General features: G+C 41.0%; 2 protein-coding genes across 3 annotated transcripts in view; one reads left to right on the forward strand and one right to left on the reverse strand.

Annotated features, from left to right (window-relative positions):
- The window catches only part of DOCK1 (dedicator of cytokinesis 1), a 265,150-nt gene that overhangs the window by 88,266 nt on the left and 162,934 nt on the right, over nt 1–13,950 (forward strand). The gene's annotated exons all lie outside the window — the stretch shown is intronic.
- The window catches only part of INSYN2A (inhibitory synaptic factor 2A), a 40,597-nt gene continuing 27,309 nt past the window's right edge, over nt 663–13,950 (reverse strand). Inside the window, exons 3-4 of the mRNA XM_039731354.1 lie at nt 12,284–12,355; nt 663–3,154 (exon numbers count right to left, since the gene is read on the reverse strand). Coding sequence (XP_039587288.1) covers nt 2,971–3,154; nt 12,284–12,355 — 256 coding nt within the window. The 3' untranslated portion in view covers nt 663–2,970. The remainder of the gene's footprint in view (nt 3,155–12,283; nt 12,356–13,950) is intronic.

Genomic DNA, 13,950 nt, shown 5'->3' on the forward strand with positions numbered 1-13,950 from the left:
GTCCTGGTGTAATCCAACAGCTGACGTGGTTGGGAAGTTAATGAAAAATTACCCTATTTGATAGAGAAAAAGTGATTTAACCTTTAAAACATCAAGTGAAATCAAAGGCATGGACAGTGGTTTTGCATTTTAGGCAAGAAAAAGCAAACACTTTGTACCCGTGGTAGGATTTTCCAGTTTTAATCATGTTTTTTTCACTTTATCTTGTTTTTTTAAAATATTTTTACAGTTATTTTTGTTTTTCATCTTTAAGAAACCAAGTGCTACTCACAGAATAGTGTTTTCCTCCTAGTTCTAAATCAAAGAATGAATGCAACTGTTGCTGTGTGGAGATTATAAGGACTCAGCAAAGAGCAAGGGATATGAAATCACTGCAGTATTTATTGGCTAAAAAGTATTTTGAAGCAGGAGATGGGAGAAGTGCAGCTAGAAAATCAGTGTATGAAGTGCAGGGGACTGCCAGTGAATCCAGCAAAGCCACATTGAAAATAAAACCCCATTTTCCTCATTAGAACCTCCAAGATCTTCTACATGAGGGTGAAAATAGCTCTGTCACATTGAACTAAAAGCTCTAAAGAATGAGGTTGTTTTTTTTCTCTTGGTGTCTATCTAACCTGAGCCTGAGTGATTCTAAAGGCAATACAATTATGATACATTTTACACACTTGCAAAAACATTTTATTACAAAGTACATCGGAGGGTACCAGAGAACACGAGATGTCAGTTGGAAGCAAGACTCTATGGTAATGTCAGCTTTCCCCAGGTTTAAAAAAATGTAAAAAATTAAAAATTTGCAACTTCTTAAGAAAATAGCCTGGACATGTACAGAACACGCCGTGAGAACTTTCCCTTTGAGCTCTTTGTTTCTCCAGCTGGAGTTTCCTCCATCTTTCCCCCTGATTCCAGGAGCTCTGGATCACTCAGGGTCCCTGCACACACAAAGCTACTGAGGGGTGGCACTGAGGATTTGGGAATTGATTGCCATGGAGAGATGCTTGGTTTAATTTCTTTAAAAAACCCCAAACACTAGGCCTGTTAGCATGGAGGAGTGCAGTAGTTATTAATCTTTTTTGATAATGAATACTGCTGTATTTTCCTTTTTCCGCCCTTTTTTATTTAATTATTTATTCATTTCTGCTTTAAAAAAAAGTATTTTTAGTTTGGAAGTATTTGGGTTTCTAAGCCATGATGTGTGGGCCGCCTTGTAAACAGTTCTATATTTTAGTTAAAAACAATATAAAATACGAAATACGGGGTTTTTTCCACATGAAACAATGGCACTTCCTTCCTGGTGTACAGGATCACCTTCCTAATCCTTCAACTCCTACCAGAGGATTTCAGGATTTGCTTCTGTGCAAGAACTCGTAGCCCTCTTGAAGGTTTACTGCAAATATTGAGCTGGCCATAGGCATTTTCTGCATTTCCATTCCCATTTTAATTTGCTTTTCTTGCTCTTTGAGGGGAAAAAAATTAGGTTATTTTCCTCCAGTTTCCTCTCAGGAGTAAATTGGATGCTGAGCTAAGAGGAGAAACAGTGAAAAAGAAAAAACACTTCCCCAAATTTTTGATCTGTGCAAATTAATGATCACTGTCCTTGCACCTAAAGGCTGAAGAATTTGTACCTTCCTTATGCTACAGGGGATGCAATTTCAAACCCAGTTTGTCACATGGCATTCAAATTATCTGAAATCCTTAGGGAAAAATCCCAAACCAAAACAAAAGACAAGATTCCCACTCCTTGGCCACTTCTAGCATGAGGAATTTTTCCACCAATGATCATCTTAGATGCAAGTTTAATGGCAGTAGCAAATACTTAAAGGAAAAGTTGCAGTTTTTAAGTCAGAGCAAAATTTTAAGTGCCATTTCAAGAAAAACCAAGCCAAATTAGGAAAAATCTGATTCACATGTCTCTCCTAAGTGTTTCAATTACTGAGTACAATTAATAGATCGAGATATAAATTATAATAAGCTAGGAAGCCCATTTGAGCAGCTTAATAAATAAATAAATAGCATTTCAAATTTCAGCTCCTTCCAAGCAGTGCTGCAGCCTGGACATCTCCTGGTGCCTTCTGCAGCAGTGGAGAGGTTTTCCAAAGACTGTTAGAAAAAAAATACTAACCCATGGCAAAGGCCAACAATCCGGATTGGGATGGGTCTGTTTTGGGGTTGGGTTTTGTTCCTTGTGGGTGAGACCTTTCCAAGGTGACACTGAGGGGTTGTCCCATGGCCTGGACCCTGTGAGCTGGAGGTGCTTAAAGGCTGGGCCTGATTTTTGGGAGGTTTCTGGCTGCTGCCCCGCTGGGGCTGAGCAGCAGAGTGGTTCTTCTGGTGGTGAGGACACAGCTAAACCAGAGATGAGGTTGAAATGTGAGAGCTTGGTTGGAGTCTACATCGCATGAAGGCAGAGAATACACCACAGTCACATCTCGGAGATCGGCGCGGCCGCGGGCCGCCGGAAAAATTGTGCTTTGTCCAGGAATTCTGTGCTGAAAACTGCACTCCCCGATCAACATGGAGCTGTAAAACTCAACACCACTGCAAACATAAGGCTTGCTCGTCGTTTTTCCCCCTCGTTGCTGTCCAAAGACAACAACCCAGACCCCCAGAAGGCTTCCACCATTCCTGGGGGAGCAGGATGCCGGCCTACGCTTTAACGGGTTGAAGCGCCACACTTTTGGATCTGAGGAGGGGAGGGAAACAGTTTTACTTCCCATCTTTGTCCAAATTCCCATTCAGGTTTTACATCCCACATTGGCAAACTGCAAGTAGAAGTGGGCAGGGGGCTCCCAAGCCCGTGCTCCTGGGCGTGAGTCCGTCGCTACAAAGGCCTTTTTGGTACACGCGGTGAGAACTGGACGCTGCCCTTGGCCAGGACGCTGCTCCTTCCACCAAGATCCCGTCAGAGACGGTGGAAACAACTCCAAATATTCGTCAAAGAAGGCCTTGAACTCCACACGTCATGGACTTGGGTTAAAGGAACCAGAGTTTCCATCTTCCATGCTTTTTTGACTCAGTTTTGGATTTTTGCTTGGGAGTAGAGGAGTAGCTCTCCTGAGAATAAGGCAAAGGTGCAACCTGAGTTTCCTCAATAGGATGAAGTTTTCTCAAAACTGGCTGTAGTTTATCTTCTTGCTGTTTAAAATCCAGTTCCACGCTAGAAATGGGAAGAGAAAAGCACTCATTAATTATGATGATAAAAAAAATTAATTAACCCAATGTCTAAGTGTTTAATTTATGGAAGTCAATAAATACTTCTTGCATGAAAATGGAAAGGGGCAGTTCAAAAAAGGACATATTACAGAAGAAAAATAGGAATGGGATTGTTCAGCTTTTCCCTGCTGTTAAGGAGGGTCCTTGGGGATTATGCTGGAGGTGCTGGGAAGTGACTGGACACTAAAAGTACAACATTTTTTTGGTGGAGAAATTATTTTTGAATGCTTCCAGTTTAACTCTCCCTTCTGGGAGGTCAGGGTGGCAGCCAGGCACATGCATCCTTGTTCTTTGGGGAAAGCTGAGAAGTTGGCCAAAAGCAAGGAGGCTGTCCCAGAAATCCTTTACGTCAGCTGTTCCTTGCCACTTTTACCATGGAAAAGATTAATTTCATCAAGTTCCTGTTGTATTTATAGACTTGTGTTCCTGTGTGGAATAAATAGATCAATTAAAAAGCAGTTCTCCTTTACAGTGCATCCTTGCCTTCAGAAAACAGACTGAAGCTGTAAAATCCCTGTCCTGAATTCCAAACACTGCTGGCTACAAAATCCTTCCAGCAATTAAGAGCCACAGTTGAGATTAAATTCCAGCCCTTATTTGAGCTTTGTGCTGCAGAGCGTTTTGAGACCACCTTATAAACCAAAGGAACAGCAGCATAAAATGGAGCAAAAATCCTGTCTGATGGTGGGAACTGAATTTTGGCCCCTCAGAACTACCCAGAACTTGGTGGTTTTGGTTGGGTTGGTGCAGAAGCCTCTGGCCATATTCTGTGCTGAGGCTGTTCCTGTGTAGAATATTCTTGTGTAGAATATATGAGGTTGGAAGGGACCTTTGAAGGATTCCTGTTGAAATGGGGCCTCTGGATATCAGAGGATGAGTTTAAAAGGATCAAATTATGGGAATTTTGACAATTGGATTAATTTATTTCTTCCCTGTCCCCCTCCACTGCTGAGTTGTCTTGGGCTTTGCACTGGCTGCTTTTATCATTATCTAAATGTGAACTCATCACTCCTGAGTTTGAATTCACTTTTAATTAGGATTAAATATGTTTCCTGAGGTATTTCTGCCATTGCTTGTTTGGAGTGAACTGCTGGAGAAGTGAGATCTGATTCCCCAGGTCTCATCCATAAAGAGATTACTTTAAACTTCAGTTTGAGCCCTGTCTGACTTAAGGAGAGCAGGGATGTGGCACAGAACACCTGCAGCCATTTCCAGGGAATTCTTCAATGGAATCATTAAGGTTGGAAAAGACCTCCAAGATTTCCAGGGAGAAATTTGGATGGACTTCACCTTATACAGGCTTTGTAAACTGAGCACAGAATGTAATCAAATACCACCTCCTGATTTAGGTGGGTTTATTTTCCTCTTAGGAATCAAAGATGCTGAGAAAAGGATAAGGAGAATTTTGTGCTTTGGTTTTGTTTTAAGAGCTGGTAACTTTGACTGCAAGGACTCTGGTGGAGCCCCAGAAAGGGGTGCTGGAAAGGTGTGAGGTCTTTTTACATCTGGCTGTGCCTGATTTGGTGTTTGGTTTGAGTGTAAATCCATTTTTAGCGAAAGTGTTGGCATTTCAGTGATTTGGAGAAACTTCAATAGCAGAGAAGAGAAATACAATAGGTAAGAATTCAAACAGAGTATTTTACCCATTGCTGTGTTTTTAATGAATAAAAAGCCCTTCCAAATCAAAGATAATTTTTAAAAAATTCAGCTCAATGCTGGAAGTATATAATGGTGAATTTTCAGGAGGCAGCTATATTGGTGCAGAAGCACATTCCAAGCTTACTGATTAATATCCCTCCTTGTTCTTGGAAAAACAATGTTGTCTTCACTGCTCACATGTTCTGTGTGCTGTGTGGCTGGCACAAAAATAGTTGGTTAGAGAAGTTCAGCATGAATTTAGTGGTGAGATGTGGATATCAGCTCACTGGGAATGTCCCAGCACAGGAATTCTGTCAGTGAGACAGAAAATCTTGGAATGAGGGAGGTCCTTCTCTAAGAGCTCACTAATCTCATTTAAAGTGCAGCATTTAGCATGTGTTGTATCTGTTTTTTTCTCAGTATCAAATTTTTTTGGGAAAAAATAAAAAGGCCTTTCAGCTCTGGCATTGCCAGAGTTCATTTTTACTCCTTTCAAACATTATTCTTACAGGGAGGCTCTTAAGAGCTGCTGAAAATTGCTGTAAAAAAAGAAATTGTTATGAAACCCCCTTGCTGAGGAGAGTAATTTTTTTATATAATCAATTTCTATTAAAGAGAGACCTCAAGAGTGGAAAAAAAGCATCTTAGTTCTGGTCCATCTGACAAGCCCCATGTTATTGCCTTTTGCTGCTGCAGCACAGATCAGCTTTCAGCTCTTCACATCCAAGGGAAACATTTTGCTTCTGAAGGGTATAAAGAGGCTGAAGGAAAAACATTTGTCTTATTTCAGCATTTAGAACTGTAAATTTTGAAGAAGAATTGATTGGTGTCTATCAGCATCAATTTATCCAGCATTGGAGGTGTTTTAATGGGATTGCTCCATCAGGCAAATTACTTGATTGCAAACTTAGGCTTTAATTTATCCCTGTGTGTTGCAGAAATAAGACAAAAATCTGATTTTCTATAAATTTTTCACACATCTTTCTGTTTAACTTTATTTTTGCTGTTTAATTTTATATCAGTCATATGAAATACTACAAATCATAATCATTGACAGGTTCCCAGAAAGGTTTGGGTTGGAAAGGACCTTCAGGATCATCCAATTCCAACCTTGCCTTGGCCACTTCCAGGGATTAAATTCAGCAAATATTCCATATTTGTAAGACTTCCTGATATTTTTTTATCGAGCTGCATTCCTGAGCTTGATTGTGTCACCTGTCACAGCTCTGCCAATCCTGTTTTGCTCCGTGCTATTTCTGTCCCCTCAGCATCTCCAGGTGTCCTCTCTCCAAATGACCTTTTCCTGAAATATCCTCCTGCCATGTGCCTCTTTTCACTTTCAAACTTGCATTTTGTCCCTTAAGCCTGCCCATAATAACTCCATTAATTTAATTATCCAGGACTCTCCTGTTCTCTTGGCATGACACACGGAGATGGGAATTACTTGCTTCAGAAGCATTTTTTCTTTAATAATAGAATCATATTTTTCAATAGGCTGACATCTCTGAACAAGCCCCACAGAAACAAGAGATGCATTTTAAATATTATTTAATAGCACAAACCTTGGCCTGACACACCTGGTCAGGACATCCTAAAGCTTCACTTCCCATCTTGTTAAATATTGTTAAATGTGGAGCACTGAGAGTTTTTCCATCTTTAATGCCTGTTCCAAATTCTTCCTCCAAACAGAGGGACTGTTTTTATCAAAAACTACAAGCAGTAAAACTCTATTTGTGATAAATATTCGTGTTTTCTCCCCAGAATCGACTTAAAGTCTGCAACCAAAACTTCCCATTTTGAGGCAGTTGCCTCTGCATCAGTGCTGTCTTTCCCAGGAAAATTGGGCCAAATAAAATCAACTAGCAGCCCTTGGTTGATTTTATTTTGGCACCACCCTCACAAGGAAGGTTTTTTTCCTAGTATCCCATACATCCCTGCCCTCTGGCAGTGGGAAGCCATTCCCTGATTCCTGTCCCTCCATCCCTTGTCCCAAGTCTCTTTCCAGCTCTCCTGGAGCCCCTTCCAGGGGACCTGAGGCATTGATGAGATGAATTTTCTGGTTTTGGCTTGCTGTGTTTGACAGGATATATTAATGAGTTTACTTTTGCATGCAGGCTGCAGAGAACCTTTTCTAATTTAGTTGCTGTATGAGGGATTGAGATCAGAATTTGAGGAGTGAGAACTACTGGGATTAAACATATGGACTGTGGGAGGGTTTGGAGCAACAAGCTCTGAGATATGGATGGGTTTTCTTACTTTCTAGCACAGTCACACGTTGTTGTCATGGATCATTTTCAGGTTTTAGCTGCTCATGATCTGTTGGTTACTGGAAAATTGCTGAATCAGAGAAATCTGGGTTCAGGATGGAGCTGCTGAGGGATTTCAGAGAATCATGGAATCCCAGAGCGGTTTGGGTTGGAAGGGACCTTAAAGCTCATCCAGTGCCACCCCTGCCATGGCAGGGACACCTTCCCCTGTCCCAGGTGCTCCAGCCCCAGTGTCCAGCCTGGCCTTGGGCACTGCCAGGGATCCAGGGGCACCCTGTGCCAGGGTTGCCCACCCTCACAGAGAAAATTCCATCCCAAAATCCCGTTTATCCCTGCCCTCTATCTCTGGGAGCCATTCCCTGTGTCCTGTACCCTCGGACTCTTGTAGTCTCCCTCCATCTGTGCGTAGCTCCTTGTGGCACTGGAAGGGACAATGAGGTCACTCCAAAGCTTCTGTTCCAGGCTGAACAATCCCAATTCTCCCAACCTTTCCCCACAGCAGAGCTGCTCCATCCTCTGATCATCCTGGAGCTGCTCTGGGCTCATTCCAGCAGCTCCAGCTCCTTCCTCCACTCATCTCTTGACACCTCCAAAAAAACTCTGGGCAGTTTTTTCCTCTTTCTGCCTCCAGGGAAATCCTCTTTCCTCCCCCTCCAGCTGGGCCCCTCAGGTGACATCTGAATTTCCCTTCTCATCCCCACACAGGCTCTTGGAGCAGCTGAGCCATGGGGAGGTGAGGCAGGAATTACAGAATTCCACCTTGTGGCTCGCATTAATTGGATGACACAGCATTAATGCTTCACATCCTGGAAAAACAGGATCCAGAGGAGCACCAGTCACTTCAAAATGAGCTTAGTGCCCTTCCCAGTAATCTCTGCTAAATTTCCTATTTCAGCCCAAAAATCAGCCCAGCCTGGGATCCAAAGCACTGCCAGCATTCAGGAGCCTTTGAGATCCACTTTTTGTCTTATAGTCCAGAGATAAGATGAGAAAATGTAAATTAATTAATGTGGGTAGGAAATAAAAAGGTGATGAAAATTGCTATTCTCAGCATTGAACCACCTGATTTTCTAACATTGCTGCTATCCTAAGGATTGATGCCTTATGCTCACTTTTTATTGCCACATTTGTTAATTTGAATAATTAATATTTAAGTGTGTAACCTTTAAAAGTGAATTTCTTCTGTGTGGGCTCTGTGCTGCCTGATTAACTTTTATCCCCATATTTTAACCTGTTTGACCTCTTGTACTGAATTCTATTTTATAGATTTTAAATAATATATTTTCTCCTGGATAGTGAGAGTCCATATTAAATTAATAAAAACTAAAAACACAGCAGCATAAATCAACATTTTAAAGGAGTAAAAAGTAGCCAAATTAATGGTTGAGACAGCTTTGAGTGATTTTTTTTTTCCCCCTCCCACGGAACTACAATAGTGGAGTGTGGATTTGTTTTCCTTCCAAGTCAGAAATTGGGATTTCAGCTCCTAGAAGTTTCCTTCCAGCAGCTGAAATTTCCTTGTAAAAGCTTTTGGAAGTTCATGACCTTCCTGCCTGAAGGGAAGTCCAGGAGGAATCCCACAAGATGTTCCTTCCCAGAAATAATTACTGCTAAAATCCTGAGAATAACACTCCAAATATTCCAGGGAAACCCCATTTTCTGCTGCAGATTCCTGCTCAAGGATTAACATTCACATGGGATGGGAAATTAAACAGGAGCAGGAAGGGCAGGTCCAGGAAAAGATAATTACAGGATAAAACAGCCTGGGAAGCTTTCAGTCTACCTGGGTTTGGGGTTTTTCAGAATTGCTGCAGTTTGTGCATTTCAATGCAATTCCTTCTTAACAGCAAGTTTTACTGCACTGTAAAAACTGCGTATTTACTGCCATATACAGAATTTATATTTAAATATTTCAGTGTTTAAATTGACTTTATCCTGGCAATACCCTTGATTAAACTTATTTTCTGTCTTTAAAAAATGTCCATGGGGAATCAGCATCAGACAGAAATCTGTGTTGTGTTTGTAGCAGATGATTTTGGAAGTGTTCTGTGACCTCATGGTTATTGAAACTGCTGGATAAAATGATAAAGTGATTGGGTTTTTTTACAATTTAATCACAGTTTTGGCTTATGTTTTAAATTCTGCCTGAACATGGCTACAAATAGTATTTTTTACTGACAGTTGTAAGGCTGTGGCTGCTCCGGTGCAGTGAGAGAAGCTGAGTGATTCCTGGCTCTGGAGTTCAAAGTTCCTGAACATATTGCAGAAACAAGTAGAATTTTGAGGAAAATGGAATATCCAAATGGGAATGTCTTTCTTTTCCTCCTGATTTTCAAAGCAGCTTCAGGTTTTGCTAATTTGTCTTTTTTATACTGTTTACTATTTGATCAGTTTCCTTTTTATTTAAAAAAATGAGGAAATAATGTGATTTTCCTTTTTTTAAGAAGAAATATTTTCATTTTTTATTTAAGAAATATTTATTCTTCTCAATATAAAGACAAAATAATATAAAATAGATTTTTAATACTAATAAAAATACATTTAATATGCAAAATAACTGTATTCCCAGAAGGCTCTTAGAATTTTTTTCCTGACAGTATTCATATTTCAGATGCTAAAAACCCTTTAAAGCACAGCAGGGTTTTTTTGTTGCCTTCTCCACTGTCTCTGTTTTTTGTGCTCCATTATATCAATACACTGAGATTCATCTTGAGAGGGAAGAATTTAATTCCATGAATTTCTGCCTCCTCACCTGTGCTCTACCTGGCACTGCAGGATGCACTTGGGTAACTTAACCATTCCTTTAAGATGCTGTTTGAAAATAAAGATTTGAAACAGATGTAAATATATTTTTTTAGTGTTACAATCTTCAAAGTTGAATCAAAAGCCAAAAAAACACCGATTCAATTAAAGGTAAAGTGAAGGATTTCTCTTTAAATATTGATTCATCCCATAAGGGCATTATTTATATATTAATGCCCTTATGGGACATATTAATTTTATGTATATAATTATAATAATAATAATATAATATTTATTTACTATTATGGTGACATAATATTTATTATAATAATATAATAGTATATGATACAATTGGGAATAATATACATGGGAATTCCATGTATATTATATACATAACTACACATATTATATGTTTATATGGGATAAATTAATTTTATTTACATATACATTTTAAATCTCTCCTGTGTTAATTGGGAAAAGGAGCTCAAGACTAAGAGCCTCCTGCTGACAGGTCCAGTGCCTTCCAAGAACCCAGGGATTTCTGGCTCCTTGAGCAGTTTTAATTTCTGTTCCTAAAAGCTGTTTTGCCCTAAAGAGAACTCAGGTCACTCCCTGCAGCATTTTCCACGCACACCCTTGGCAAAGGAGGCCCTGGATTTAATCCCAGCCTGACTCGGGAGCTGCTGCCTTTTCCCAGAGGTGTTCAGAAGTTCCTCCAGGACATCCCAGGGCTCCTTTTATCCGTGAATTCCTGGTTTATCCCTTCTGGCTTATCCTGTCTCCATAATCCCCTTTGCTCCTGCCTCCCCTGCTTTGCTGCATCTCTGCTTTCTGATTTCTTGCCTGCAGCAGGAATTCTCCTAAACTGGCACAAAGCTGAGCTGGTGTTTGCTCAAAAATCCCCTGCAAACAGGGCTTGAGGCAAACATCCAAAGGGATTCCAGGTGGGAATGGGCAGCAGGAGCTGTCCCGAGGGATTCCAGGTGGGAATGGGCAGCAGGAGCTGTCCCGAGGGATTCCAGGTGGGAATGGGCAGCAGGAGCTGTCCCTCTCTAAACAGGAAAACTCTCCCAATTTGCTTTTCTGGATTTCATTCACATTGAATGCAGAAATGGAAGCTGGAAGTTTCCTTAACTTGAAATCCACTGAGTAGAAATGAAGATTTACAAAAATTTCTTAATTGGGTTTTTTTCCTAGCTAATGAAACAAGGAGAATTCCCTGATGGGAGTTGTGCTGTGCTGCACCTCCAGGCTGCTCCGAGGCAGGAATTGCACAGGAAAAAAGGAGGCACAGGAGGCATTGGGGGTTTCTGTGCTTCTGAACTTGGCTGGAAAGGAGGAACAAAGACATTAATTGGTTTCTGGCCCTGCACAGAGCCCTGTTGTGGTCAGCTGTAAGGTGGAGCTGGAGGTTTCCATCCTTTTTTTCCTTTTCTTCTGTGCAGTGAAGAGAAAACTCATAAATAAATAGCTCCAGCTCTTCTGCCTAAAGCTGGCTGAGCAGAGAATTAAGGAGTGAGGGGGGAAATCCTACACTGGTGACTTCATTTGAGTTTTGTCTCTGCTGGAATTGGTGTATTTGTCCATTTTCATTAGTGCTGATTTGCTGAAACCCTGAGCCATTTGTTTTCACTCGCCCTGCAAACAGTCAGGTGGATTTTTTTGGGACTCCAGAGAAGGAGGGCAGTGAAGCTGCCAGGGTGAAACATTGTCAGCCTCATGATGGCTTCACCTCATGCCCAGTGCCTGTCATTCCTTCACTGGATGTGCCAAAAAGAAAACAACAAACCCAAACTGGGTAGGGATGTCAGTTTATAAAATCAGAAAATTAAATTATTTGGGTTGGGATGGATTTTAAAGCTCATCTCATTCCAGCCCCAGGGCAGGGACACTTCCACTGTCCCAGGTGCTCCAGCCTGGCCTTGGGCATTGTCAAAGATCCAGGGGCAGCCAGAGCTGCTCTGGGAATTCCATCCCAGCTCCTCCCCACCCTCCCAGGGAGCAATTCCTTTCCAATATCCCATCCATCCCTGATTTTACTCTAAAACTGTAGATGGGATCTGTATCTTGTTCTCTTTGCTCAAACCCTCTCTCCAAGTGACTTCCCAAATCATTGCCATAAAAATAAATCTAAAGTAGCTACAGAAGTGTATAAAAGTAAAATTGAAGTTGACTTGTTGGTCAGAATATCAGAAATACCTCCAGCAATTTAAAACCAAAGCTCACACCTTGTAACACCTCCCACCCCACAGCTCTGTGCCCGCAATCATCTCTGATTTACACTTCCACAAATGTTGAATTTTGTGACTTTAGTGGAGTTAAATTTCTGTTTTGTTGGTTGGAAGGCCAGTCTCTGAGCCTGCATTAGTGACTGAATCCTTGCCTTCCCCCAGGGAAAACCGGGAATATTGGTGTTTTTCACTTACCTGTAGATAATACATGCACTGTTCCTGCATGTGTCACAATTGGCCGTGTCCTGGCCGGTCCGATAGGAAAGCCTGCAAAGACAAGAACATGGCATCAGTAAAAAAGTTCTTTATTTTAACAAGTTTTAGCCTTCCATGACCATTGTCATAATAATCAGAATTTCAGGATTATTTTTTTACCTTGATCATTGAATATAAAAATCCAGACATTAGGAAAATAGCACCAAAAATGGCACATTCAGCTTAAATTAAGAAATTACTTCTTTGGTGTGGATTAATATTTTTTCCACTTTCACTCCACCCAAACTCTGAGCATTAAGCAATAAATCAAAACACAAAATCCATTATATCAGGAGGAGTGTAAAGACTATAATAATGCAAAATAAGATCTGGTTAGGAATTTTGTGCCTCTCAGTGAGGTCTGAAGATTTGTTGTAGGGATGTTTGTGTGTTAAAAGGAAGAAGATGCCTTTGAAATGACATTTCCTGTGCTCTCTTAGCCTGCAGCTGTGCTTTGTCACACTCTGGTTTGAAGTCTCTTGCAGCAGTGACTTCTCAGTTACCTGTGCTTGTCTCTGCCTTGGCCACTCTTAATTAAAAAGGGGTTTTTAAGGTATGCAGGTATTTTTTAATACATAGAAATTTCATTAAAAGAAATGTATTTTATAAAAATAGAACAGTTGCCTGTGAACGTGAATATTCTGGCATGCAGATGAGTTTAAAATTAAAATTGTTAATCCAATATTTGTGCATTGGTACTTAGATTTTTCTTTGTAAAATCACAAATTTAGACTCTTGAAGTTAATTTCAGTTTGTTACATACTAACAAGTGCTGGCAACATTTCTTCAAAGCTGTTTTTAGAAGAAGTGGGGAATTAATTTGTCCAGGGAACTTTGGAGATGTGGAAAATAGATCCAAGTCAGGATTCCTTCAGGGAATGAGGTTCTGCCTCAAGCCCAGGCAGTTCAGCTGATTGACCTCCAATTATTCAGGGCTGCTTTGCTTAACCAGGGGCATCTCTGCCCCTTCCCTGCCCTTGCAGGGACAGAGCTCCTCTGCTGTCCTGACAATAAGCAAAAAAAAAAACCAAAAAATCCAGCATTTGAAAATAAAAAAGGTTAATTTTTACCTGACAAAATATCCAGCCTATGTAATATCAAATGGTAATGGGAAATTCTCCACCAACTGTTTGACTGCCTGTCCCCAGGATGGAAAACCAGAATTTGTGAGGTGCTGCAGGCTGTTTGTGTAGCTCAGAAAATGATCAGCTGGCCCTGTGTCACTTGTCTTTATGATTCTAAGGATTAGCAGTGGCTGGGGTGGTGGCACAGCCACAGGCTCTGGGCTGTGGGTGCAGCTCCTGGCACCGTGGTGGCACCAGCAGAAGTTCATGAGAGGGTGAATCTGCTTCTTTTAAGACTTTTTTTCCTTCTAAAAGCAAAATGCAATGTGGAGTGCTTGCTGTTCTTAGATGGTGGCTGTTATTTGGCCTCAAAATTGCTTTTTAATCAGAGGAACATGCTCACATTAACTACATTGCTGATTTTGAACACCACACAAAAGCCACATCACAGAACCATGGAATGGTTTGGGTGGGAAGGGATTTAAAATTCAATCCAGAGCCACCCCTGCCATGGCAGGGACACCTTCCCCTGTCCCAGGTGCT

Source organism: Passer montanus, unplaced genomic scaffold, assembly GCF_014805655.1.
Source record: "Passer montanus isolate IOZ18808 unplaced genomic scaffold, ASM1480565v1 scaffold77, whole genome shotgun sequence".
Classification (NCBI taxonomy): domain Eukaryota; kingdom Metazoa; phylum Chordata; class Aves; order Passeriformes; family Passeridae; genus Passer; species Passer montanus.